Source organism: Leptonychotes weddellii, chromosome 6 (genome assembly GCF_054177405.1).
Source record: "Leptonychotes weddellii isolate Sample4059 chromosome 6, ASM5417740v2, whole genome shotgun sequence".
NCBI lineage: Eukaryota > Metazoa > Chordata > Mammalia > Carnivora > Phocidae > Leptonychotes > Leptonychotes weddellii.
The window spans coordinates 49,287,509-49,314,789 of record NC_138374.1 but is presented as its reverse complement, the minus strand read 5'-3'; the positions used below and the strand labels follow the sequence as shown (position 1 = coordinate 49,314,789).

General features: G+C 57.7%; 2 protein-coding genes across 2 annotated transcripts in view; one reads left to right on the top strand and one right to left on the bottom strand.

Moving 5' to 3' along the window:
- Positions 1–25,056, top strand: part of LOC115937841 (cadherin-23-like) — a 277,920-nt gene extending 252,864 nt beyond the window's left edge. Inside the window, exons 24-33 of the mRNA XM_081823095.1 lie at positions 5–101; positions 1,508–1,660; positions 3,701–3,814; positions 6,637–6,785; positions 15,742–15,802; positions 16,563–16,711; positions 21,417–21,552; positions 23,078–23,466; positions 24,325–24,426; positions 24,737–25,056. Coding sequence (XP_081679221.1) covers positions 5–101; positions 1,508–1,660; positions 3,701–3,814; positions 6,637–6,785; positions 15,742–15,802; positions 16,563–16,711; positions 21,417–21,552; positions 23,078–23,466; positions 24,325–24,426; positions 24,737–25,051 — 1,665 coding nt within the window. The 3' untranslated portion in view covers positions 25,052–25,056. The remainder of the gene's footprint in view (positions 1–4; positions 102–1,507; positions 1,661–3,700; positions 3,815–6,636; positions 6,786–15,741; positions 15,803–16,562; positions 16,712–21,416; positions 21,553–23,077; positions 23,467–24,324; positions 24,427–24,736) is intronic.
- Positions 5,982–12,479, bottom strand: C6H10orf105 (chromosome 6 C10orf105 homolog). The gene is made up of 2 exons (XM_031020776.2): positions 11,998–12,479; positions 5,982–10,192 (listed from the first exon to the last, which is right to left on the bottom strand). Exons 1-2 carry the CDS (start codon positions 12,359–12,361, stop codon positions 9,816–9,818), a joined length of 741 nt encoding a protein of 246 aa, XP_030876636.2. The 5' UTR covers positions 12,362–12,479; the 3' UTR covers positions 5,982–9,815.
- Positions 25,057–27,281: the final 2,225 nt, after the last annotated feature.

Genomic DNA, 27,281 nt, shown 5'->3' with positions numbered 1-27,281 from the left:
GGAGCTGGACCGCGAGCGCATCGCCGAGTACCAGCTGCGCGTCGTGGCCAGCGACGCGGGCACGCCCCCCAAGAGCTCCACCGGCACGCTCACCATCCGAGGTGAGGGCCGGGGGTCTCCTACGGCGCGGAGAGCGCACGGGCCCTGGAGCAGCGCCGGGCGGGCTGGGGAGCCCACGACCACCACCGCTGTCCCTGTCTATGTGGACACAGGGTGCCTTGCTAATGGGGTGTCCTCCTCAACCACGCCATTCAGCACAGAGCGCTCTTTGCCTCCACCAAGTCCAAAATGCCGGCAGAGCCTTCTTCCCACCGAGCCGCTGCCTTCAGTAGCCGCCCCCCACCCCCACCCCAGCCCCGGGCCTGGACTCACTGCCAAGGTCCCCGACCCCTCCTAGAGTCTTTGATCCTGCAAACAGCAGAGGGGTGGGTGGGCCCTCGGGGTTAGCCGCAGGCAGGAGAAGGGCAGGGCCGAGGCCCCTTACGACTTCTCCTCCATTCTGGTCACATCTTTAACCCTGGGGACAAAACAGGGACATTGACACAAGCTGTTGTCAGGGAAGTCAAGTCAGTACACACCCCGGGAAGTCAAGTCGGTACAGAGTGTGACGGGCAAGATGTGTCCTGTTCTCTGGCTCCTGCCGGCCCCTCGGGCTTGGTGCAGGTGGGGGTTAGCTCAGTACAAACATTTGCCCGAGACGTGCCTAGGCATTCTCTCACCCGTTGGTCCCACGCTTGCCTTGTGGGTCCCTGGTGCCCGTTTGGGGACCCGCTTGTGTGCCAGTGACTGACAGGGAGGTGCTCAGTGCTCCCAGAGAGGATTTATCTCCCGGCCTCAGCAGAAGCCAGGTCCGCAAGCAAGCCCATCATTTCTCCTGGGGGTATCACAACGAGGAGCTGAAGAGGGAAGGTGGGGTCATTTCACTGTGAAGATTGTCCCAAGCCCCATCAGCTGGGAAAACACATCTTTAAGGGAAATTAGACTTTTCTCGGTGGGGAGGATCCTCAAAGCCAGCTGTTTTCCTAGGACCCCATGACAGACTAGGGGCGGGCCTCCCCGAGACCCCAACCCTGCCACTCGCCTGCTGTGTGACTTGGGACAAGTGACTCAACTGCTCTGAGCTCCTGTCCCCTCCTCTGTCTGGTGTGTCTGAGAATGCCTGCCTTGTCAGGGTGTTAGGAGGGGCACACGGGGTGTGTACGGGAAGCACTTAGCACAGGCTCCCTGTCACGGTCATTGCCATCATCATTGCTGCTGCCGTCGTGAGGCACCTACTGGAGGGAGGCCCCAGGGTTCTCTCTCCTGGTGTGGCCGGCAGCACCAGCACCAGAGCACCCGGGGAGCAGGACCACGGGAGGCCGAGGAGCTCGGGTCAGCCCTGCCCTGACCCTAGCAGGCGTGGGGACCCCCGGCCCACCACCGAGACGTGTCGGCTCCCACCGCCTCTGGCGCTGGGCTCTCTGGAGCGGAAGCCCCGCCTAGCCCTGTGCACTGACTCTGCCCGCAGTGCTGGACGTGAACGACGAGACGCCCACCTTCTTCCCCGCCGTGTACGATGTCTCCGTGTCCGAGGACGTGCCGCGGGACTTCCGGGTGGTCTGGCTGAACTGCACGGACAATGACGCGGGCCTCAATGCCGAGCTCAGCTACTTCATCACAGGTGCGGCCCTGCCTCCGCTCCTTCCCGATGTGTGCCCCCAGCCTCCCCCCACCCCAGGAGGATGGGGGAGGGGCCCGAGTCAGCCCTCCGCATCAGGCTTCAGCTCCCGCTGGACCCTCCCGTAGGGTTTGCTCTAAGCTTTTCCCAGGGGCTCTGTAGCTGGGTCCCTCTGGCCTGGCTCACTGGGGGCCTCCTGAACCTCTTCGGAGATTGGGGGAACTTACCGAGGTTCAGTCAGGAGGGAGGTAGAGCCCGTGACTGCTGGGGAGGAGCCCTGCCCCCCGCCACTCCACCCCCACGTCAAGGTGATAAAGCCGAGACGGGAAGTCTGTGGTCTTGTCCTTCCCCAGGGACCCTTCACTCATGAGAATTCCCATCTGTTTAGAGACAAATGGTTTCAATCTTTTTAAATAAAATGGTTTTAGCTCACAAATACTAAGTAGAGAGCTGTGGAGAAATCGTATGAGGCCATGTCCTGGCTCAACAGGAGAAACGGAGTCATGAGCAATTAGTGATGTCTGCCATGACAGTAGGCTCGGTAGATGGCGGTAAACAGGCCACGTATTAGTCATGCCTGGATTAGAAGAGTTGCCCAGCGTGCTTCAGTCCCTGACACACCTGAGAGGTGCTGGGATGCTGGGGGCAGTTCTTTCACATTCCTTAGCTGTCCCTCGGCCGTATTACTGGCTCAGTCTTCTCTCCGTCCATGGGCCTGCCTGCAGCCACATTATTCACCCGCTCGTATGCACATATGTGTATGCACATGCATTCAGTGCACACACCAGTCTCCCTGACGCCTCTGCCCCTGGAGCAAGGAATCCCAGCTTCACAACCCATCCTTGCTTGCAGTGGCTCTCAACCTCTTCTTTCCAGATGTTTCCCTCCCTCCCCTCCCTAAAGGGGCCCAGCACCCTCAGGCCACCTCCTCACAGTCTGGTCCTCAACACTGCTCCAAGAAAGGCTTCGTTATCAAGACTCCCCCCATGTGGACCAGTCATGGTTCAGCCCCCAGCACTACTGGCGCCTCAGTTTCTCCCCCATCCCCTAGGAGCCAGATTTTGTCCCATGTGAATGGTGCTTCAGACCATCCACAAAGGGGTCAGGGCTTTTCTCCAGGGGCAAACCATGTAAGGACAAGGGAGCACCTGGTAGCTCCCAGGATGATTTCCCAGCGCCCCAAAGGGGCCAGTTTGTGCTGACCTGCTGAGAGCCCTCCCAGCTGGGAATCTCAGATTTTAATTTGCTCATTCTGCAAGGAACGGTGCGGGGTCCTGGTCCAAGCTAGCCCAAACCCAGTGCCGCATCACCCTCTGCTGTCCAGAACACCACATTGCCTGCCGGCTGGCTGGGGGGCCATCTTTACACTGTTCGGATGGAGTCCCTTCCTGTCCACCTTGGAGAGGAGACCCTCCCACTTCCCACCCTGGCCATCTGCCCCTACTCGTCACTCCGTGGAGCCTCCAGGAATCCCCACTCAGAGAGTCCAAGATTAGGGACCTGGAAAAATCTTAGCTGACCCCAAAATCCCTGAGCACCTGTAAAAGCCTCAACCCAGGTTAACTGCTCAGACGCTCCCACCAGATGGGCAGGTGGCAGAACGGTGAAGGACGCAGGCTCAGAAATCAGAATGTCAAGTTGGAGTCTTACACCCACATTAGGTGACTGTAGCCCAGGGCAACACACGTAACCTCACTAAAGGACGCATTTCCCTCTCTGTGAAGTGGGCTCGTGATAGTACAAACCAGATGAAAGAGACCACATGAAGTGCCTGGTATGCAGTAGGTGCTCAATGAATGTTCAACCCTTATGATTTCAGGCGCTTGGCACCCCCACCTGAGCCCACACAGGCCACACCCTCATCCGAGCCTCCCCCCGCCCCCAGAACCCTGTCCGTGGGCAGGGCTGAATACGCAGCATGGCCTTTTCCTCCCCGACTACCCCTGGAATGTCCTGGCCCGGGAGCAGAGCCAGGGTGCCACCGCCCTTTCCCTGGCAGGAGCCCTGCTTGCTCACAGAGGCCTCATTGTCTTTGGCCCACAGGTGGAAACGTGGATGGGAAGTTCAGTGTTGGCTACCGTGATGCTGTTGTGAGAACAGTAGTAAACCTGGACCGGGAGACCACAGCCGCGTACACGCTCGTCCTGGAGGCCATCGGTACGCCCCAGCCCTACCTGCACATCACCAGCACAGCTCTGGGCAGTCTGGTGGGGTGACCCCCAGAGCCAGGCCTTGAGCCAGAGGCTGTGTCTTGACATCAGTGGAGAAAGGGCAGCCGGACATCCAGCGCATCACTGAGCCCTGGCGGGCAGGAGGCTTAGCCTGCAGCGCTACATGCAAGCCGCTCAGATGGTGGGGTGTAGACAGATCGCTGCAACACCAGGCCCGCGAGGCAGAAAGGGGGGAGGGGGGAGCCCAGAGTATCAGGCACAAAGCGAGGTGGAAACATGTTAGGGGAAGGGCATGATCCGGGAAGTCTTCTTAGAGGAAGTGGCAGCTGGGAGTGTTTTTGGATCAGTTAGGAGTCTTGGTTGTGAGTTTTAAAACTAACTTAAGCAATATGGGCTCACAAAACCAGTCCATAGGGCAACGGAGCTTCAGGTAGGACTGGATTTGGGGCCCAGGTGGTGCCAGGAGGCCTCAGTCTCTCCGCAGTGGCTAGCTCAGCTTCCCATGTGTTGTCCCCACTCTCTGGCTGACAGAGTGGTCAGTGGTTGCTGCATCCCGGGCCTGAATCCTTCCGGGTTCAAGTACAGTGGCAGGGAGACAGCACTTGTCTTTGCTGGTCTCCCCCGCTGAAGCCCCAGAGGAGCCCCGATGAGCTCATCTGCCCCAGTGCCTGTCCCTGAAGCCCTTGTCGTGCTCAAGGGGGGAGAGATGTGCTAGTTAGGCCTAAATCCAGGCCCGTCCCTGGTGCCGGGGGGTGGTCAGACCTGCCCCGAAGCCCAGGCCTCTGAGTCAGGGAGGTAGGGTTCTCAGAGGGACCTTCAGGACTGGAGTTTGCCTGCAAGAGCAGGATGGTGCGGCTGGACAGACACCTGCCTGTCACCACCTTGAGGGCCAAGTCGGGTTTCAGTACGTCGAGAAGCAGGGAGGGCCTTTCAGGCAGAGGAACCAGCCCAGGACCTGGCTATGGGAAAGAGATGTGTGTGTGTGTGTCTGTCTGTGTGTGTGTGTGTGTGTGTGTGTCTCAGAAGCTGGCTCATGGTGTGATGTACACTGGGGAGGAGGCTGCACTCAGGTAGGGCCAGCTGGTAAAGGCCTGAACATTGAGCCCACAATTTGGTCTCTGGTCTCCAGGCAGTAGGGAGCCCATGAGGGCTCAAGATGGGAAGAAGGGTGTGAGGAGGCCTATGGCCCCCCTCCTAGGAGCACCCAGTTTGACATCTGCAGTAAGCTGCAGGTGAGAGGGAGTGAGCTTTCTGTGCCTCCGCCTTTCCAGCCAGCAGCCCCTCCCCAGCCCACCCCATGCCCACATGCATCTCCCCTCTGCCTTGCTCTCCTCCCACTCTCGGGAGACCCCTCATTCCCGCTGCCTCAAGCACTGTGTGGCAGGAGGAGAGGGCTCAGGCTCAGGCCTCGGATGGGGCCTGGAGCTCATACTGTCCCCAGCCGGGCCAAGTAAGCAGGACCTCCAGGGCAGTGGGAGGCTGGGCTTGGAGAGGAGCTTAGGAGGGCAAGATCATCTACCTCGAGAGAGGCGACTGTGCCCCAGCATGTGGTCAGCTGGCCTGGGAAGAAGGATAGAGTCACCCCTCATCCTCAGCCAGTGCCAGCTACCTGTACTCCTCCCTGGGGTGACCACCCTCGCCCAGACCTGTAGGACAGGTCACACGCTCCTTCCTCCACGGAGGGCAACCTGACAGCTGCCCCTGGGGCTGAGTCACGTCCCTAGCCCTGGGAGGGTCCCACAGGGAACCAAGGGGGCAGAACCCCTGGACACCTAAGGCTTAGAAATCAAGCAGGGCTTGTGGCCCTGAGTGCCCAGGGCCCAGAGGCCCAATCTGCCCTGTAGTCATGTTTGACCCATCTCTTATTCCATACAGAATGAGTTAGGTGGGAACATTTAAAAATCAGGAGATTTTATGTAGAAGCTCAGATGTTCCATTTCTCTGAAGAAATCAGAAGACCTCGTGTCACTAGGTCCACCCTCGGCCTGTCCACTGTGGACTGGAAGAGAGCCGAGCTGCCCTTTGGGGTGGGCCCTCCCATGCGTGTACCCACGGGTCTCACCCACCTGGCCCTGAGAGCTGTTGGCTTGTGATCTCCGTACCTGCATCTGTCTCCTCCGGCTGCTGTAACAAATTACCCCAAACTGGGCAGCTTAAAAGAGTAGGGATTTATTTCCTCATGACTCTGGAGGCCAGAAGTTCAAAATTAAGGTGTCAGCAGGTCTGTATTCCCTCTCAAGGATCTAGAGGGGAATCCTTCCTTGACTCCTCCAGCTTCTGGTGGCTCGAAGTATTCCTTGGCTCGTGGCTGCAAAATCCAATCCGTGCCTCTGACTTAACGTGACCTTCTCTCCGAATCAAATCTCCCTCTGCCTTTCTCTCTTAAGGACCCTTGTCAATGGGTCTGTGGCCCACCCAGGCAGTCCAGGATACCTCAGCTCCAGATTCTTAACTTCGTTACATCTTCAAAGACACTTTTTCCTAATGAGTTTGCACTCACAAGTTGCCAGGGACCCTGAATGGGTCCATGTTCTGGCGGCCACCATGGAACCGCTTTGGGCCTCAGTTCCCTCCTCTGTAAAATGGGGCTGATAATGACAGCCCCTACTTCACATGCTTCTTGTGAGGACTGAATGAGTTAGAATAGCGCCTGGGAGAGGGTAGGCATTGTTAGTGTTACTCTCAATCTGAAAAAGGAAAGAGCCACCTCTTACAAAGGCCAGAGTGGGTGTGGTGAACAGGACACGTGCCCAGGGAATTTGCCCATCAGGCAGCTGCTAACGACCCATCCGCCTTCAACTCCCACAGACAATGGCCCCGTAGGTAAGCGGCGCACAGGGACGGCCACCGTGTTCGTCACCGTCCTGGACGTGAACGACAACCGGCCCATCTTTCTACAGAGCAGCTACGAGGCCAGCGTCCCCGAGGACATCCCTGAGGGACACAGCATCGTGCAGGCAGGTGGCCGTAGCCCCCTGGGGCAGCTGGTGGGCTGGGGGCAGGCAGGGCTGCACACACGCTCGGTGTCATGGTGGCCCGGATGCCACATGGAGGGATGGAAACAGGAGAGGGTCCAGCGGCTGCCCCGGAAGTGGCCAGGTGCCCTCCTCCCACCCGGGGAGAGAAGGCCTTTAGTTTCTGTAGCCTGAGACAGCACCCTGGCTCCCCCCAAAGACAGAAGGAAGGCCTTGCCTGCCTCCCGTTCCCCCAAACCCTCTCCTCTTCCCCCACGCCACCCAGAGGGCCTTTCAGAACAGCAAGGGGTTGGAGCTGTCACATTTTCCCAGAAAGGAGGTGAGGGGAAATAGCCAGGGCCCATCTAGGCCCAGAACAGAGAGGCTTTCATGGGGCCCTTGGCTGGAGCTCCCTTCTTGGGAAGTAAACAGGCACAAGAAGAAAGAGCTCCTTTGCCCAGGGAGCAAGAGCGACAGCTATGAGGCTCCGAGCGAGAAAGGGGAGGACCTGAAAATTAGGCTCGGGTGCCCTCCCCCGGCTTGCCCTGGAGGCCTCAGTTGCTGGGTGGGGAGGGAGGCCGGGACTGAATTATCCTCTTCACCAGCTATGGAGGCGGAGGCTGAGCCAAACATGGCAAATCCGGGCCTGTCCACTGGGGCAGGCTCCCAGGATCGGGAGGGGCTGGAAGTGTGTCCAGCTCCCTGCATCGGGGCCAGGAGGCTGGCAGGAAATGGGCTGGGAGCAGGGTGCTGACTCCCAGAGGCCCAGAGGGTCCAGGAACCTGCAGGGATTTGCCAGAGGCCGGGGGCGGGTTCCAGAAGGAGGAACGAGGAGGATATCTTCCTCTGGGGCTCAGCTTCTCCTCTAGCCTCACACCTGCCACTCCACTCACCGACAGTCTCCCAGGACCAAAGTGGGGCACGTCTCCTTCCGGCCCTCCGGGAAGCCTTACCCCCACCCCTGGTCTCTAGGAAGAGAGCACCTAGTGCCGGGCCGGTGACTGTAGGCCAAATTCATCCTGGGATGTGACAGGGAGGCCCTGGGAAGGGAACCAGGACAAGGTTAACAAGCTGGAAGGGGAGAGGGTAACCAAACGCCGTGGAATGAGGCTTGCCCCACTTTCTAAACCTGAAGAATTGGTTTCTATTTACCCAACACAACACAGCCTGAAATCCTAGAGCCCAGGAGTGAGACAGGGCAGCCCCAATGCTGCCCTCATTTCTAAGGGAGAAATTCAGGCATTAGTGACTTCTCCAAGGCCCTGGAAGTTTCTGACCAAGTTTCTGGCCTCAATCTTTGAAGGTACAGGGGACCTCACCAACATGCTTGGAGACAAAGCTTCTGTCTAGGGGCATGTGAGGGAAGATCCTTAAGCTTTGGGGGTGGGGACACACCCAGCTGGGGCCACCGTTCACTCAGGAAATAGAGACATGATTCATACTTCTGTGCCTGGAGCTGATTATGTGAGAGGTTGGACATAGTCTCACTCTCTGCAAGCTCTCAGGCCCGTAGGAAGGAGGAGACATAGATGTGGGTCGCCCACACTGCCAGGAGGCACTGATCCCTGCCCTCCCTCTGAGCCATGGGAAGGGTAGGGGTGGTTCCAGGCAGGAAGTGGCTTTCAGCTGGAGAGCAAAGATAGCCTCACGGAGGGGGTGCCTTGCAGAGTGTAAGCCACAGCCTGGGGAGGGCAGGTAGTTCGGTTTGTCTGGAGTCTTGGGTCAGGACGAGGCTGGAAGGATAGTTTGGAGCCAGGTCCCAGAGGGCACTGAACATCAGACCAGGAAGCCCTGGCTTTCTCCAGCCAGCAGTTGGGAACCAGGGATGGTTCTGGAGCTGGAACCGTTGGGAACAAGTGGCAAAGCTGGAGCTCACTCTTTGAGAAGACCTGGCTAGCTGCACCGTGAGTCACAGTAGGGGGGCTGGGGCAGCCCCGTGGCAGGGCACCAGGTGGCCCTGGTCAGCTGACTCTCTGGGGCAGGAGTTAGGCAGCTCAGAACCCCTCTGCCCACTCTCCAAATCTGGGACCCAGAGTCACGGCCCTGTGGGGAGAGTTTGGGGGTTTGGAATGCTGAGGTGTCCACTCTAGGGTGGGATTGCTTTGACAGGTAGCCAGTCAATGACACAATTGCCAGAAACTCAGCAGACCTAGTGTGCTCCAGACTTGAGGTGCTGTCCTGGAGAGGTCTGGACCCTCCTACCCCAAAGGGAGGATGCCTCCTGCCCTGGGTGAGGCAGGAGCACTATGATGTGTCCTCAGAGCCCAGGTGGCATCACCTCTAGCTTCTGGCATTGCCTCCCACCACTCTGACACAGCGTGGGTCCTGGCCTCTCAAGGAGCTCCTTAACCCATTCTCAGCCCCTTCCTGGTCCACTGTAACATCAGCACCTTCAAGGGGGGCCACCAAGATGGCTGCCAAGATGGCAATTAGCTGGGTAGTGTTGAGAGCCTGCTGCTTGCCCTCCTCCCAACGGGCACCGGCCATCTCACCCACCACGAGGGTGCTGGCTACGCCCGGGGATTATCAGGTGAATGCTGGTGGGGCCCAGGAATTGCAAGGAGAGAAGTCCCTGGCTTTCCTCTTGCCTCGGGCACTGAGTTGGCACAGAGGGCAAGACAGTACCTTGCCCCCCATGTGGGCCAAGTATTTCCCTTGGCTGGAGGGAACCTTTGGCCATTTGGCAAGTCAAACTGGAATCCACGCTGGGCTTTGGCACCTGGAGGGTGAGCGGGACTTCTGTTGGGGAGCAGGGGCACTGCCTCCCGGAGGTGGCTGGTGCCTGGTTGCTGGAGGAGGGTACTGGGGGCCGCAGTTCGCACCCCCCGGCCCCGCAGTCGGCCCAGCCGTCTTTCAGCAGGCAGCAGCTGGAGAGTCTGCAGAGAGGCAGTCTCTGGGAAAGGCCACGGGCTTGGGCACACAGAGGACCACTGGGCTGAGCATGTGGCCCACGTCCGTCCGCAGCCCCTGGTTCCGGGCTCTGTCCAAGGCAGGAGGGTCCGCGGATGGGTTCTGGAGGCTGGGGCCGCCCGGTCACATCTTGGTGGATTCCGTGCGGTCACCATCGTGGGTGACATTGCAGCCCGGCAGGGGGCGTCGGGGAGCAGGCCTGCCCCGTCGGAAGCTGTGCAGGGAGCGGCGCAGAGAGCCTAGGCGCTTCCAGAGCCTGAGCTGCGGCTCGCTGGGGCTCCCAGGGTGGTGGGGCATGCACTCCCGAGCCCGGCGCTGGGCCGGGTCCAGCGCGACCGGTCTGCAGAGGGTCATGAACAGCAGACAGCTGGCCAGCAGGAGGAAGATGCAGGCGAGGGCGATGAGCATGGGGAGGGGGTCAGCCGCCTCTGTGGGGCTGCCCGGAGTGGCAGGAGCTGTGAGGAAGGCCAGGGGGCTGGGACCCTGTGTGCTCATGGCTCCTGCAACAGGAAGGGGACAGGAGCTCAGAGGCAGATCAGCTGGACCCAGGGCTGGCGAGGGAAGGGAACATTGATGGGAGCCGGGTGCTGCTAACCTAGCTGCAGAGAAAGTCATGGCCACTTTACAGGTTAGAACAGTGAGGACCAGAGAGGTTGACGAGTCTCAGGTCACACAGTGGAAAGCGACGGAGCTGGGCCTGAACTCAGGTCCTCTTTCTGCTATATCCCCTGCCCACCTGCCACAGAGGAGACAGGAGGATGACGCCTCTTGGCCTTGAAAAATTAGTTCTCATGAATTACAATAGTCTTATACCTGAAAACCTGGGAAGGTACGACCAACTCCATCAATAGGTTGCTCTCTGACCCCGAACGAGTCATCAATTATAGGATGCTGCCGCTGGCAAGGACCCTGACAATTATCTAACGTTGGGGCTGCAAAATGGGGGCCCACGAGTATTTTTATTGGGTCCTTGTAGTGTTTTTATAAATTTCAATTAATTGTGAATATTTTAAAAGTAACAGACCAAAACCCAAGAGATTTCACATAAATATCTGGAAATCTGGCTTCTCTTGAAATTCCAGGATTTCGACAACGGCAACACAGGGCCAGCTGCCGCCTGGCACCCTGTAGCTGAGGCCGAGCAGCCATTGTCCCCTTCAGACAGATCTGGCCCCCAGATCACCATACTCCCCCTCCCACAGGTCCACTACACGCCTTATTTCACCTGCCTGCTCCCCTGGATATTCCTGTGGGTGCTTACCAATGCAGCCCAGCCTGCTCCCATGACAAGTAAGGAAACTGAGACCCAAACAAGGGAAGGCCAAGCCCAAGCCCACACTGTGAGCCAGGGCCAAGCAAAGGCCAGAATCAGGTTTCATGACTCCTGGCCCTAAGGCTCCCAGTCCTCTGGGATCACGAGCTGCTCCTAGAACAGGTGAGAAATAATCCACAAAGAGAGCTACAGAGTTGACAAGGTGGGGCTCAAAACGCCCCCCAGACACCAATCACCTATTATCACTCATGACCATCCCACTAAAGGGAGCTCAGCAGAGGATCTTTGGAGATGAAAAATCAGGCTGAGCTTCTGGTTGAATATGTCTGGGGTTGCAGATGAAAATCCTTATAGAGCCTGGCCAGTAGGTAACGTGAGACCACAGAGGGCTGGTGGCAGGTCTACGCAGAGAGTGTCCGTGCAGAGGTGGGGGTGCCTCGGCCAGGCTGATGGAATGCAGGCCCAGTGTGGTCGGCCCTTCCGGTTTCCCAAGAGAAGCCAGAAATTGCCTGGATTTTTCAGGCAAATGTTCCTGACATTTAAATGTTGACAACTGATTTCAAATTTGGTTAAAGCGGGAGACAGGTGGGGAGGGAGGATATGCCACAAAGTAAACAAACTTGACCCCCCCAAAAATTTGAAATGAATTTTCCAAATATCTAAAACACTAAAGCAGGCCACACAAAACACACAAGCGGGCTACCTCCAGCTCGCAGGCCAGCATGGATGATCTTTGATTTCTGCAAACACAGGACGGGAAGTCCCAAAGAGGGTCTTAATTAAAAAAACGATCATTTCTTTCTCTTTGACCTTGGAGACTTTCCTGTGATGAGGGATGGCAGGTTGCCCTCCTTCTCCCCCAGCTCTCAGCTTGGAATAAACTTACAGCTGAGTTTCTAGCATGGCGCTCAGCAGAGTCATGCCAGGGCTCTGTACGTGGGCTGCCATCTGTGTCAGCAGGCAGTGGGGAGCAGAGAGGGGCCACTCAGCCCCCGCCCTCTGGAGCCCCCCATCCCCACCCCAGGCACTCACCAGCAGCGGCAGGACCTCCCTCCGGCTCCCTGCGTTCAGCCTCCTTCCTGCCTGCAGCCTCGCCCTGCGCCCAGCCAACTGAGGGCATCCAGGGCAGCCCCCCCACCTCCCACCCATTCCCTGCCACCACTCCTTCCAGCGTTTCCAGACAGAACACGACCCCTCCCAGCTGGAAATTTTGATGCCCATCTAGCTGCCCACGGCCTCTGCCTTTCAGGCATTGGGCCTTGAAAGCACTCTGGCTGGGCAGCCATACGTGGGTTGGCCCGCCCTTGAATTTGAGCGCAGAGAAGGGATGGGGTGTGCCCACCACCATCTCCCACAGGGAGAAGACTGGCCTTCTATCCTCCCCCAGGCGGTACATGGCTGGGAGTAAAAAAAGGGCAATCAGAAATGGGAGAGGTCTCGATCCTGTTAGTCCTGATACTATGGCAAGGCCCTCCTGTGGGTCTGGAGATCCTATCGGGCTAGCAAAGCTGGTCCAGACCTTGGTCCCTGGGGAAGCACTTTAATAAAAAGATAAATGAGGGCGCCTGGGTGGCTCAGTCGTTAAGCGTCTGCCTTCGGCTCAGGTCATGATCCCAGGGTCCTGGGATCGAGTCCCGCATCGGGCTCCCTGCTCGGCGGGAAGCCTGCTTCTCCCTCTCCCACTCCCCTTGCTTGTGTTCCTGCTCTCGCTGTCTCTCTCTCTGTCAAATAAATAAATAAAAATCTTTAAAAAAAAAAAAAAAAGATAAATGAGGCTATAATTAGCATTTTAGTAATTTTCTTGGAAGCAAGAGACTCTGAAGTACTTGAAAATATCAAGCCACCCTCCCTGGAACACACAGCAAAACCAGCTGCCGGGTCCCTTTACAGCCCCTCTGATCCACCAAGGGCCTGCTTGCAGGGAAAAGAGACCTCCACCAGAACAAGGCTTGGAATAGTCTTGAGGGCAGTTGAAGCTTCTCCCTGCCCACAAGCCCAAGGCACACTGGCAGGCCCGGCTCTGGACATCTCTCTGCAAGTCCAGTCTAGAAACTTCTTTCTTCCCTCAGAACTCCATAGCACAGTGCCTGCTGCAGCAGAGGGGCTAATCCCAGAACACATCTTGCTGTGTGGCCTTGGGCTAGTCACTATCCTTCACTGGGCCCTGTTTCCACTCTCTACAAAAGCAGAGGGATTCCCCAGGTCTAAGCGCACCCTTGCATCCTCCCCAGAGTACCCCAGCAAGGGTCTGGCCCCACTTTCTTCACCAAGCCTTTTCCTGCAGTCCCCCAAGCACTGACCTCAGAGCCAGCGCTCAGCAGTCCCAAGCTTGGTAGAAAGGTCGTCTTAGCTGTCCACGGGAGGGCCAAGGAGCACCAGGTGCCAACCGTGTCCCCAGCCTGCCCTGGACTCTGCCGTACCCTGTGCCCCTCAGTCAGCCAGGCTGGGCAGAGTGGGCCGTCTTCACTCACTCTCCAGCTAGCCCTGGCTTTGTCTGGAAGAGTTTGGGCCCTGCCTTGGGGGAGGGGACAGCCAAGAGGGTAGGGATGGCAACTGGGCCAGGCAGAAGGAGAGGGGAGCCTTGCAGAAGAGCCCGGTCGCTCCCAAGCCCTGCCAGGGCCCCTCTCCGGCAGGTCTCCTTGGAGCCCTCACAGGGGCCAGGGGGGAGGCGCGGGGAGGGTTTCACGGCCCCTGCAGCGGCTCTCACCTTCCCCCATCGGGGCTTTGAATGGTATGGTCGGCAGCCAGCGCCTTGCTATTCAGTGCCTGCCAGCCTCCGGGTTACCCGGGAGAGGGGAGAGGGGAGCAGCCCAGCGCAGAGGGGTAGGCCCTGGCCGCTCTCGGGCCCCTCCTCCCCTCCTGCGTCCCTGGGCCCCTCACCTTCCAAGCTTACCCCTCAGTTTCCCAGAAAAGCACCTGCCCTTTGAAGGTGTCTGGCTGCAGAAGTGAGGTGTGAGAGACATTTTCAAAGGTCCAAGAGATCTTAGGGCAGAAAGCACAGGATTGAGGGACAGCCGTGGCTTGCTCCTTACAGTTTGGGTGGGCCCTTGGAGCCCCTCCAGGTGGTAGCTCTCCAGCCCTCCCCACACCACACACACCACACACATCACACACACCCCACACACACAGACGCACGCCCCTCCCCCAGCCTTCTTTCTTCTTGGAAGCCAGAGCGTCCCCCGCAGCCTCCCCAGAAGCCAGCAGCCTGCAGAGGAGCCTAAGTCTTGAGCAGCCTCCCTGTCAGGGATCCCCCCACTGCCGCCCGCCAAGGTCCCAGAAATACAACACAGTGGTCACAGTGCCAGGGCCATTGTTCTAGAGACTGAGGAGATAGCAGTGGACAAAGGCCCGTCCTCTCGGTGGGAATATAGACACTGAGCAAGGATGCAGTATGTCAGCAGCTGATGGGGGTGGGGACAGCCTAGGTATTGGAGTGGGGAATGCAATGCCACATAGAGCGCTCAGGGAAGGCCGGACGAGAAGATGACATTTGAGCAGAGACCTGAAGCACATGAGAGAGCGAGCATGCAACTATCTGGAGAGAGAGCGGGCCAGTGGGGGAAACAGCACGCACTTGGCTTTCAAGATAGAGAAGGAGATGGGTGTGGCTGGGGCGGAGCTGGTGAGGAGGGTGGTGAAAGATGGGCTCATGTACTCCCAGTTCTCACCAGTAGGAAGATGGACTTGCTCTTTCTCTGGGCCCAAGGTCCAAAGTCCCGGCGAAGGATGAGATTGACCCAGTCCTGATCAGGTACCTTCTCCGGGACCAGTCACCACTGGCCATGGTCCATAGGAACCTGGCAGCCCCAGCACACAACACAGTGCAACAGCAGAGGGCAGATCCAGGAGAAGTGAGAGGTCCAGGGCATCACAAAGCAGTTCACCACCAATTGAGACAACATCCCGAGGCCCCGGGTCTTCCCAGCCACACGGTGTCAAGTCTCTTCCTGCATCACCTTCCAGGGGAGCAATCTCTCGACTCACTTCAGGGTAGAGTAGGTGTTCAGTTCTTGGTTTGGCAGGACTTGCCTTGGGGCTGGCCCTGACTGCCAGCAGCCTCGAGGCTGGACTCTGTGAAAAGGGATAAACACTGCATATGTCTCTGAGTGAGAACAGCACGCCCCCAAGTTCCACCAGAGGCCGTGCGTGAGCCTGAGGCACAGCCAAGCAAGCCGCCAGGCAGGGGGGTCTGAAACTAGACTGGAGCAAATGTGTAGGTGATAGAAGATGGAGCCGCCTCGTGGGAGGTGGGATTTCTGGGTTTCTGCAAAGTGGCTGTTACAGGACACAGTGCCCAGCTGGGACTCAGTGTGGCCGGAATGGCTTCAGACCAAGAAAGTGTGGGCAAGAAGCAGCCACACAATCCAGCCCCCTCAGATGCGGCTCCTGGGATCTCAAAAGGCTGAAGGAGGGAAGCAGGTTCCTATGGGCTGACCTCGTCAAGCCTAGAGCCAGAGAGCTACGGTGCCGGCATCCACCTTCTCCCCCAGCCTCCCCAAGACCCTAGTGGAGGATCAAGGAGCAGAGCTGGCAGGTCCCCTGCCGTACAGGGCAGCAGAGAGCCACCAACGGGTGTCCTCATGGGGGACGAGTCAGACAGACGTGTCCTTCTCTCTCATACCCCCAGCTTCTGTGGGAAACCACAGGTTGTCCAGGATGGGCTGGGAGTGGTGTAGAAGGCAGGAAAGGGGCTTCACACACAGTCTTCTCTCCCTGTGTGGTGGGGGGGGGAGGGGCGGGATTCGAGGAGTGACCACGTATCTCATTCTCCCTCAGCTGAAAGCCACAGATGCAGATGAGGGCGAGTTTGGGCGTGTGTGGTACCGCATCCTTCATGGTGAGTGGGCTGCCCTAGGATGGAGAGGGCCAGCGCTCCTGCCCTTAGGATGGCAGAGCTTCTCCAGGCTGCCGGGAGTCTGGGAAGTGAGGCCAAGGGATATTACCCTGACCGAGGGGGCCTTGGGGTAGGGCAGCCCCCGCACAGCAAGCCCCCCGGAGATGGTCATTGGCCCAACATATAGCATGGGACCATCCCTGAACTAATTACTATTGGTCAGAGACTAAAATCTGCTGATCTGCCCAGTCTGGAAATCAGGGTAAGATCACGCCTACACAAAGCACCTGGACTGAGAGTGGAGGAGGGTGGATCCCCAAAGGAAAATCAGAGTGCTGTTCCCCCAAGGTGGCAGAACGGGTACTAGACTGGCCCAAAGATGTACAAAAAATCCTCAGTTCAACCACCCACGAAGAATTTGGTTTGGGTGCCTCTTTTTGTAGTGTCCCAGATCTTTCTGAAATATTGAGTCCACTGACACGTCTGGGTACGGGCGTGTCAAGGGACCCCCAGCCTTCCCATCAGGAGGGTACAAGGGGGGCTCCTACCCTCTCCCTCAAATCCTGCCAGGCCAGGGCAGCATGAGGCAGATAACTTCTTGCCATCGTGGGCTTCAGCCAGGGTCCCAAGACCTCTGGGCAGGATCAGCATTCTGGGTATCTGGGCCCCCCCCCCCCACTTCCCCCTCCTCCCCCTATGCCATGATCATCCCATGTCTTGCTCCAGGACGGAGCCCATGAATCTCCTCTGTCCCTCCACACAGGTAACCATGGCAACAACTTCCGGATCCATGTCAGCAACGGGCTCCTGATGCGAGGGCCCCGGCCCCTGGACCGAGAGCAGAACTCATCCCACGTGCTGATAGTGGAGGCTTACAACCATGACCTGGGTCCCATGCGGAGCTCCGTCAGGGTAAGATGCTGGGAGGCAGGGTGGGGTCAGCAGTGAAGCCCTGCCTCGCCTTCAGCAGCAGCCTCGGAGGTGGGCCGAGACCACAGCTGGCCCGGGAGATGGCCACCAGCGGGGGCCCGGTGGGGGCAGGCCACCACTGGTTTAGGTGCTGAATGACCTGGGGCTCTGGTTGCCGGGGGCGTGCCGAAGCCCAGCCTGGGATCTTAGAAGTGTCATTTTGCTCTGAGCCTCAGTTTCTCCAGATGTGGAAGGGGGTCAGTGATACTGATGTCTGTCCTAAGGGATGAAGGAGGTGTCCTTACGGTACTAACCCCCATACCCACACAACTCACAAGGAAATCTCACAAATCTGACCTTCGAGATAGAGATGTTGCCAACTTGATTTTACATGTGAGGGAACTGAGGTACAGAGGGGTCGCTAGTGATAGAACCAGGACTTGAGCCTGGTCTTCCAAGTCCAGGTCCAGTGCACTTTCCATTGAAAGTGACCCCCAAATATTCCGGTTACCACTCCCAGATGCCCCGTCCAATGTATTCTTTTCTGCCCACCCTCACTTACCTCGAGCCTCTGCCCCATGTGGCTGAAATCACATTAAACCTTCATCTTCCTGAAGGGTCAACAGCAGACGCACAGATACTCCGACTGGCCGGGCTGGTTGAGGCACTGTTCTGCCCAATGGCAGGGGGATGGATGAGGTAAATGAGATGGCCTCGCAAGGTCACCCCGCCCTCCCCCCACTGCACACTCAGCAGCTCACAGCCCCTTCCCCGCAACCAGGTGGAAAGTGAGTCAGACCCCAAAGGTGAAGAGTAGGTGGGAGATAGGAAAAGCCGGGGTGGGGAGAAAGCAGGGACTTTTACCCAGGACTGCGTGGAGCAAAATGAGCTTCTTATCAGCCCCATCTCCACCCCACTCTTTCCCCAGGCTGGAAACAATGAACAGCAACCTGCCTGGGGTCACCATCACGCAGGAGGTGCTGGGGGGTAGGTGACTCAGCCTTGGCCCATCTCTTGCTCGTGTCCCCTCAGCTTTGCCCCAGGAGGAGATGGAAAGAGCAGTCAGCCTGGGTCCTTACAGCTGCCCCTCTGAGTGAGATCTTCCCCGGGTGGGGATGGCTGAGGGGGTCACATCACTGGGATGTTTACACCTTGGGGCTGCTTGGGATGATTCCGGGGCGCTGGTGACGGCGGGTCACACTCAGTTACCTGAATGTGAACCGGGGCATCCCCACATAGCCCTGCTCCCCTGCAGGTCCGTGAATTGCTTACATGCTGGTGAGTGCACCCACATCAGAGCGTGCTCTTTGAGGGGCCCACTTCAGGCCACAGAGGGACTGATGTCAGCGTAACTTGGGTTGGCTACCTGGACTTGAAGCTTCCTAATCAGAGCCCTCCCTGTGGCCTCCTCACTCCCCACTCTCCCAGAAGCAGGTGGGCACCTCTCTCCAGGGCCAGCTCCTGTCGGCCTTGACATTGTGACTGTAAACCTTTTTTAGCTACAAACCTTTTTTTTTTTTTTTAAGATTTTATTTTTAAGTAATCTCTCCACCCAACGTGGGGCTCGAACTCACAACCCCAAGATTAAGAGCCGCATGCTCCACCCACTGAGCCAGCCAGGTGCCCCTAACCACAGAGCTTTTGAAACAAAATGGTATACAGTGGGCCAGGATACAGCGTAAAACAGATGGAAGCCAGGCTGGGCCGGTTGGTGGGGGATGGGAAACACACCTGCTTGCCCACCCTCCTTTGCTCCTCTCCGCGTGAACCCCGAGGAATAGTAAATCCTCACATGGTGCTTACTCTACGCCAGGCATTTCTCAGTGCTTTATGACCTTGAACTCACTTAACCCTCATAACTACGAGGTAGGCACTGTTATCATACCCGTTGTATGGAGGAGGAGACTGAGGCAGAGAGGGATTGGCCAGTGTGTACAGGGCCCCATAGCAATAAGGGTAGAGCTGGGCTTCACACCCAAGCAGTCCACACAGGTCTGCCCTCTCAGTCCTTACACTCTGCTGCGTCACATACAAGCCCTTCAGAGCCGAGTCCACTGCCTAAAACCCCGAGTCATTTTAAGGTGGGAATTTAGGAGCTGGCACCCAGGGTAGAGGCATGATAGCCTTTGTCAGACACAGCGGCCACACCTCTGAGCCCCAAGAAACCTGGGGACTTCCCTGAAGACAGTGTGGGCACTCTGGCTTTGCCCCGGATTCATTTGCCCAGCAGGAGCCGAGATGGCTTCTGGGGACCATCCACATTCCCCAGGTCCCGCTCTAGAGACCAGGGACAGCGCAGACAAGGGCCCAGGAGCACGGAGTGAAAGGCCCTCCTAGAGTCTGGGGGCCTCACGTGTACCCTGCAAGCGTGCACGTGCATGCACACACGGCTCCTGCCCTGTCCCCTCTGGAGAGCACAGCACGACACAGACAGTGGGGCTGGCTCTCCAGGGGGCCCAGGAGCTGAGCCCTCCCGCTTATAAGAACTTGGCAGACCTGTGCGTTTCCTGTACATCTGTGTCTCTCAGGTTTGCAAACCACACACCATTATGCCTCCTGTCTCTGCTGCTAAAACAAGGCTGAAACTGACAAGAGGATGGTGGCGTGGGGCCAGCCTCATGGAGCACGGGCCACACCCAGGCTCCATGCCACCCCCCTCCTCCTTATCATCCTGGCAGACTGGCCCTGTTTGTGCCCCCACGGCCCCCAGAGTAAAGGCCAGTTGGACAAGCAGACTCAGGAAGGGGAAGGCTCACGGTTTTGAAAGATGGATGGTTTCTGTTTACAGCAAGAGAGTTCCCGATATTCGTCCATGCAAATTCCCCCCACACCCACCCCACCCAGGATCTTCCCAGCCAAGTTCTTGGTGAAGCCAAACTTAGAAGATTCTGGCTTGTGAACAGCTGTGCTCTGGGGTGGGCACTTTAGTTTGCATAGTGGGTTCTGGGTGTCTGGACATGAAAATGTGATGATGCAACAGGGCTGCAAGGAACCCCAAAAGCCGGGAAGATAGAGAAACCTTTACCCGCATATGCCTCTCCTCGCCGCCCCCGCCCCGGCTAATGTTCCCCACGAGTCAGGCCAACATTTCTGCTACCGAAGCCCCCCCCACTTCTCCAGCAAATTCCCAGCTAAGCCCAGGAGAGAAGCCAGGGCTGATCCCGACGGCCGTGATCAATCAGAAACCCAATATTAGTGCTGTCAGATCGTCTGTGCTGCGGCCCCGCCATGAGTGCTGGTGAGCAGTGTGAAATCTGTGTTGCACACTCTTGCCAATGCTCCATTTGCTGCTTCCATTCTGCCGGCAAGTTCCTGCTGACCCTGGTTCTGTCAGGCTGGAAGGAGGTGGTCTCCTGTTCTAAGGCCAGCTCATCCCCAACATAGAGCAAAGAGGAGTAGGGGTTGGTGGGCTGAGAACCAGGAGGGCCCCCCCTCTTTCCCACCCCTTCAGTCACCATGAGGCCTTGGGTACGTCCCTCCTCCTCCCTGAGCCTCCATCCCCCCATCTGGGAAAAGAGGCAGAGGGACCCTGGGCCTCCCTGTGGCTCCTTAAGCACCAACACTCTGTGATACCCTCCTTTCCCCTACCACCCTGGTCCTTCTGGACACAGAGCTGGTCCTGCCCGTCCCTGGGCCAGACCCTCCCTGTGCTCCTGTGTGATGTGAGGGGCAGGGGCAGGGGGTGTGGCAAAAAAAAAAAAAAATGCTGTGACCCTGACCTCTCTCCATAAAGATCTTTTAAACTGTTTTTCTTCTGTTATGCAAGATCTATATGTTCTTTAAAGAGCAATTAGAAAGTACAGATAAACAGTAATGGAAATGATGCATAATTCCACTATTCAGATAGAGCCACTATCTTGGCCAGGCTTCTCAGAAGCAAATCCTGGGACAAGAGTTGATAGGAACATGGTAAGTAGGAAGTGTCCCCAGGAAAAGCCGGAAGGGGCGTGGGACCAGGGAAGGAAAGGCAGCTGGGGAACTTTGACTCAGCCCCTCGGAGAGCTCTGGAGAGAATCATTCCAACTACCCGATCAGGGCTGAGGAAGCCAAGTTTTACAGTCCACACCCATCAGTCCCTGGTAGGGGCTGCCCCAGGGGACATAATCCCCAGGCCCTTCCGGCTCTCTGGGTGTGTGTGTTCCAGCAGCCTGGGTGGGGTGGGGTGAGTCCCCCGCCAAGAGCCACTGTGGCTGGCTGGCAGAGAGAGCCCCCAGAGAAAGTGCCTTGGTAATCAACAGGGGTCTGAACACCAAAGTCCTCTGCTACAATCATCATGAACATTTTTGTGCCTATTCTCCCAGATAGATTTTGATATTCCAGTGGGGTCACTTCAACCTTTTGAAGCACTTTTGCAAAGCCTGGCTCGTTTTGTCTTCCTACCAACCGTAGACATGGCACAGAGCATGAGTTACCAGGCTGATGTATTGCTGTTTCATAGCTGAGCAACTTGATGGTCCCGAAGAGTCACTAATTAGTCACAGGTTCCCCCAGGGTTAGTAGCAGTGCCAAGAGTAAGATCAAATGACGTTCGAGCACCTGCCCTGTGCCTGGTACCGTGCCAGGTGGGGGGCCATGGTGACCAACCGTCAGGAGCTCCCCACTAGCCCAGGAGAGCAATGACCACACATGCAGGCCCAGGTGGGCTGGCCCCGGCCTCCTCGGGTCTCCACCCCACCTTGACCTTCCACCCCCGGTCTGGCTCCTACAGGTGATCGTGTACGTGGAGGACGTCAACGATGAGGCCCCCATGTTCACACAGCAGCAATACAGCCGCCAGGGGCTTCGAGAGACCGCGGGCGTCGGCACATCGGTCATCGTAGTCCGAGCCACGGATCGAGACACCGGTGAGGCCGGCTTTCCCCGGAGTCACCCTCCGCAGCTCGTCCCTCCTGCTCCCATGGGGCCCGTCATCCTCGGGACGCCGCAGGCTCCCCAATTCAGCAGCTCTCAGGCTGGGGAGGGCCTCTGGGGACAGTCCTGGTGGCATTTGCACCAGATGCCCAGGCCTGCAAGGACTGGAGTGGGGGACTTGTCCCAATCTCTGGATGGAGACAGGGAAGGTCCCGAGCTTGGAAAGTCTACGTTTCTCACTGGCGGAGTCGGCAGCTCCTGGCTAGCCTTTGGCTGGGGGCCGGGCAGGGCTGCGGGAGGTCAAGGACTTGTCACACAGCTGGCCGAGGCCTGCCCCTCCAGCCAGCGACGGCTCCATGTCCTGCGGGCCTGGCTCAGGGCCTGACACACGCAGGCTTCACAAGGGGCAGTGTTCTGGAGTGCTCTGAAGGCAGCCCGCCTTCACCGAGGACCCTGAGCCCCAGAGACAGCCGCAGCTGGCGGTGCAAAACGGGAGAATGTGGCCAGGTCACAGCGGCCCTCTTCATGGGCCCCGGCTATTTGGGCCTCTGCCCCAGGCCAGGGATGCAGCCAGAGAGGACCTCTTTCCTGGACGGTCCACTGCCCCCCCGGGAGAGGCTCCCTGAGCTGCTCCCAGTGTCCCAGCTCCAGCCCCTCCCTCATGTCAGCCCCTGTCAGCATCCCCAGCCCCGCTGGGGCACAGGATGGGGTGACGGGGTGGGGGGCGGAGATCGGTCTGAAAACTGTCAGATTTGCCATCCCTTATATGGCCCATTTATACAGTTCAGGCCACATATGTGCCTGTTGTCTAATGGTTCATGGCCTTTTCTGGGTCAGGAATCCCTTTGAGAAATTAGTGAGAGCTAAGTGTCCCTCCCTAGAAGAATGCACATCCATTATGAGTTTAGCAAATGATTTTAAGGAAGTCTGGGCTTTCCCGAGTGGCTTTATGGCCATTCCCCTGGAAGTCTGTGCACTTCAGCTAAAGAATCCCAACTTGAGCTCCTGGTTGAAGAATGTACCGAGGCCGAGGGATTTGAGATGGAGGAGTGGGGAGGACAGGGGAAGCTAGCACCCTTTGGTTGGAGGGACCAAATGGAGTCTTGGCCACTTCTGAGGATGCTGCCCCTAACACTTTCTGGATGAAAGCTCCCCCTCACAAGATATCCCTAATTTCCCCATTGCTACTTGTCCAAATACCCAAGGCGGGGAGGGGTTGCTACTTGAGCTTGAATTTAGAGGCTCCAGAGGCAGAACCAAATCCCTCCAGTACATACCTTATGCCAAAGCCAAGCTCCAGAGAGGTTGTGTGTGTTGGGCCTTGCTGTCCACATAGACCCTGGCCCCATCCTCTGCCGCTTCTCTCGGGGAGTGGGGGTCAGTACACACTGGGCAGGTCAGCCAGGGCCGCTCACCTGGTCCCTCGGGGCCAGTAGCAGGTGTGCCGTCGGCAGCCTGGGAAGCCACAGGGCAGCCCCACCCCCATCTGGGACTGCACACTCTTGTGTCCTCCTGCAGGGGACGGCGGCCTGGTGAATTACCGCATCCTATCTGGCGCCGAGGGGAAGTTCGAGATTGACGAGAGCACGGGGCTCATCATCACCGTGGATTACCTGGACTATGAGACCAAAACCAGCTACCTGATGAACGTGTCTGCCACCGACCAGGCCCCCCCCTTCAACCAGGGCTTCTGCAGCGTCTACATCACGCTGCTCAATGAGCTGGACGAGGCTGTGCAGTTCTCCAACGCCTCCTATGAGGCGGCCATCTTGGAGAACCTGGCACTGGGCACTGAGATCGTGCGGGTCCAGGCCTACTCCATTGACAACCTCAATCAGATCACCTACCGCTTCGACACTTATACCAGCGCCCAGGCCAAAGCCCTCTTCAAGATAGATGCCGTCACGGTGAGGGAGGCTGGGAGCAGGCACAGCAAGGGCTCTCCCTAGGGGCAGGAAGCACAGTCCTTTTAAAGCTAACCAACATTTCTTGAGCTCCTTCTATAAGCACAGTACTATCCTCTTTGTCATAGAGTGTCTTTGAGATAAATACCCCTGTAATGCATCCCTTTCAATATTCAGGGGTAAGATAAAGCTTATACCTAGGCAACCTGGTAACCTTCTTGTTATTAGACAATGAGAGCTATGCAAGTCATCACATTTCTCTTTTTACCTTGGCTGTTAGGAAGCTCAGATGTAAATTGCTTCATCACAATAGCCAGTCTTAGCTAAGTAGCAGCTAGTCTCTTATCTACTATTTGGATCTTACTCTTCCATCTCTTTTATCAGACTCCCTTCTTTGAAAATAGGCAAGGTATGAATCACTGCAGGGTACAGGTCTTGTCCTAGGGAATATCGGGTTCACAAAGATGAACGAGACTCTTCCCAGCCCCCAAAGAGTTCGTAGACTGGGAGGAGAAATGAGAATTATCAGGGATGTACATCCGAGCACCACAGGGGAAGATGTGAAAAGAGCTACAATACAGGTGTAGTGGAGCTCCCAGGGGCCCAAATGAGAGTGATCTTACCTGGCTGGGGGATCATCTGAGTGAGGTTTGAGAAAGAAGTAGGATTTAGGCCGACAGAGCTCCGCGGAGATGTTCTGCTGGGCAGAGGGAGCGATGTGGAAGGTAGGAAAGTGGGCAGAATGTTGGGGATTAGCGAGGACTCTGCTTTGGCTGGAGCACGGGACAGCTTGGCGGCGGGGGCGGACTCTGCCTGGTGGGTATGATGTCGTCAGCCTTTCATCTGTTCCCTTCCCCGCAGGGTGTGATCACGGTCAAGGGCCTGGTGGACCGGGAAAAAGGCGACTTCTACACCTTGACAGTGGTGGCAGACGATGGTGGCCCCAAGGTGGACTCCACCGTGGTGAGTGAGACCCCGGGTGAGAGCCCCACAGGCATAGCCCATCACCACCCCAAGGCACCCCAAAACCTACATCTTCACCAGCCACCCCCACACAGGCCAGGCAGTGGGTGAGGGTTTCGGCCACCCAGGGACAGCGCTGCGGCCGTCATGCCACACCTTCCTGGGCAGCCTGGGCTAGGGATGACACCACAGACCGGGGCCGGGGCAGGCAGCACACCCCTGCTGTGAGGGGGCTGGGGGAGCTACAGACTGCTAACCATTCTACTCTGGCCTTTTCTCTCCCTTGGCCTCCTGCTGGCTCTGCCTACAGAAGGTGAGTGGCCTGTGGACTGGGGCTGTCCCCTGTACTGTTGGCTGTGGCCAGTGCCAGCTCCATCCCTATGTGGCAGTGCACCTTCCTGCATCCTCTGGAGACAGGTCCATGGACAGGCCCGCAGCAGGTTCCTGCCCAGACCCTTCACAACCACTCCAGTCCCAGCCCATCTTGGACGCATTCCCCAGATCCAGCTCTGCCCTTTGTGCCAGCCCGTGGGGGCTGGGATGGGGGGTAGGGGGCACTAGAAAGGAGAAGGTGGGACACTCGATAGAAGGAACACGGAGGCTTCGTCCCAGCTCTGCTGTGTGACACAAGCAAGTTGCTCAACTTCTCTGTGCTTCTCTTCCTCGGGTCTAAAGTGAGGATCTTGCCAACAGCCCTGAAGCTGGCAGGAGATGGCGAATAAGCAGCCCTTTGTAAACTAGGCCCCAAGGAGCATATGATGGGAGTGGCGTCTGTAAAGGGGAAACTAGCCCTCTCTTGGGGGTTGGGGGAAGGAGCATATAATGTTATGGAACATGGGAGGTGGGGCCCACGGTGCCAGGGCCTGGGGCGTGCTGGGGAAGGGCTGCCATGGGCACAGTGTGAGTCACTGTCCTCAAGGACTTTAGGGCAGGAACACCACATGCTCGGAGCATTTTGAGGAGGGTGACTGCTGAGGCCAGAGGTGTCGGGCAAGGTTCTTAAGAGGGTGGGGGAAGTGGGTGAGGCAGGCAGGGACCTCAGGCTGAGGGTTGAAAATGGGGGTAGTCCCCAGAGGGAGGGTCTACCAGGTGGGCAACCTGCAGGGATAACAAGAACATTAACAATGTATTGGGCTTGGGCCCCAGCCAATCCGGTCTGAGGCCATCTGTCGACCACATGGGGCATCCAGCTCATCCACAGCCTTGGTTATAGCCACATTCTCACTCCCCACTGGGTCCCTATCACATTACCCTGGAAGGACGGAAACCAACCCACCGTCCAGGCTAAGAGCCCAATGCAGCTGCTTGGGGTTCTCTGCCCCACAGCTCCCTGGAGGTGCTCAGTTCCAATGGCCCTTGTTGTGACTTAGTTGTATCCCAAAGCCCCCTCCATCCATAGGGCCAGCCTGGGGGTCGTGAGGCCAAGAGTAGCCATGAGCTGCATAGCTCCCCCGAGCCCCGTCAGTGTTCCCAGAGGGCAGCCGGTGAGCAGAACCCTCAGTGGTGGATACCAGGCAGGTACCATGTCCCGCCACTCCCGTCTCAGGCTCCTGGCCACCCCAGCCATAGGAGCTGAGGCTCAGGTTAAATGGGGCCCTCTCATTGGGCCTCGGCAGCCTCATCTATAAAATGGGCACAGTTGCAGCTAGCCCCTCATTTATGGGGAGTCTGGGAACTGAGGCCAGGTGGAGCCTGATAAGCAGCCAGGGTGGCCAGGATGCTCCCCACCAAGGCCGCCGGAGCCCTTCTGTAGATCAGGCAGCCCCCTTCCTCCACACAGGCCGGGGGGGGGCACCCTAAGCACACACTCCTGCGTAAGCCCTGATCTCCATAACCGCTATGCCCTCTTCCAGGAAGCAGGACCTATGGCTTTTTGCTCTGCCCTGGCTTCCTCCCAGGCCCCAGGGCCCACTGCCCCAGATACAGCAGCCCTGTTGGCCCCAGGCACTGTTGGAAGTGGTAGGGTGGAGGCAGCCTGAGGGGCCTTTTAAAGGTGGCATCATTTCCTCTGCAAGGCCGGAACCCCCAAACCGCAGCTTACCTACACCTGACTCTTCCCTGACCCCAGCAGCCCCCGTGGGCCCTGGGAGGGGTGGGGAGGCAGCAGGAAGGGGCAGACGGGGGGCGGGCTCTGGCAGAACACCTTCAGGCCTCTGGGGCCAGGGGAAGGAGATTTGGACCATGAGGCCCTGGGTGGGAACACAGACCCAGATCTGATTCTGTAGACCTTGGCACCTGCCCTCCATTCTCCCCCACTGAGGCTGACTCTCTGCTCCTGGGAGCACCTCACAAACAGCATCACAGTGGTAATCCTAGAGGAAGCACCTACCGTGTGCCATGCTCTGGACTGGGCTCAGGGTACAACAGAGGTAGCCCAAATGATTCCCCAAAATCAGATGTAGCCCCTGCCTTCACAAACATAAGATACAGCAGGGGAGGGATGTTGATTAAATTATCACACCAGTCAATGTATGCTATAGCAGACAGTCTATAATAAGATGTCAAGGAAATCAAGGAGGGCTTCCCTGAGGAAGTGACTCAGGCTGAGATCCACAGAAAGCGTAGACATTTACCCAACTAAGAAGGAAGAGCGTAAAGGCAGAGGGAATAGCGTATGCAAAGGCTCTATGGTGGGAGGAAGCACAGGAAGCCTGAACAAAGCCTTGAGGGGAGCAAGAGAGTTTAGAGGAATCAGAGCACAGAGGCCATGTTTGGTTCTGCCCTGAAAATAGCATGGTGGGCATTATTGTGCTCATTTCACAGATGAGCAGACTGGGGCTCTGGGACTTTACAGAACTCCCTGACCAAAATCATGAGGGATAGGCAAAGCCTTGGCGCGTGAGATCATGCCAGTC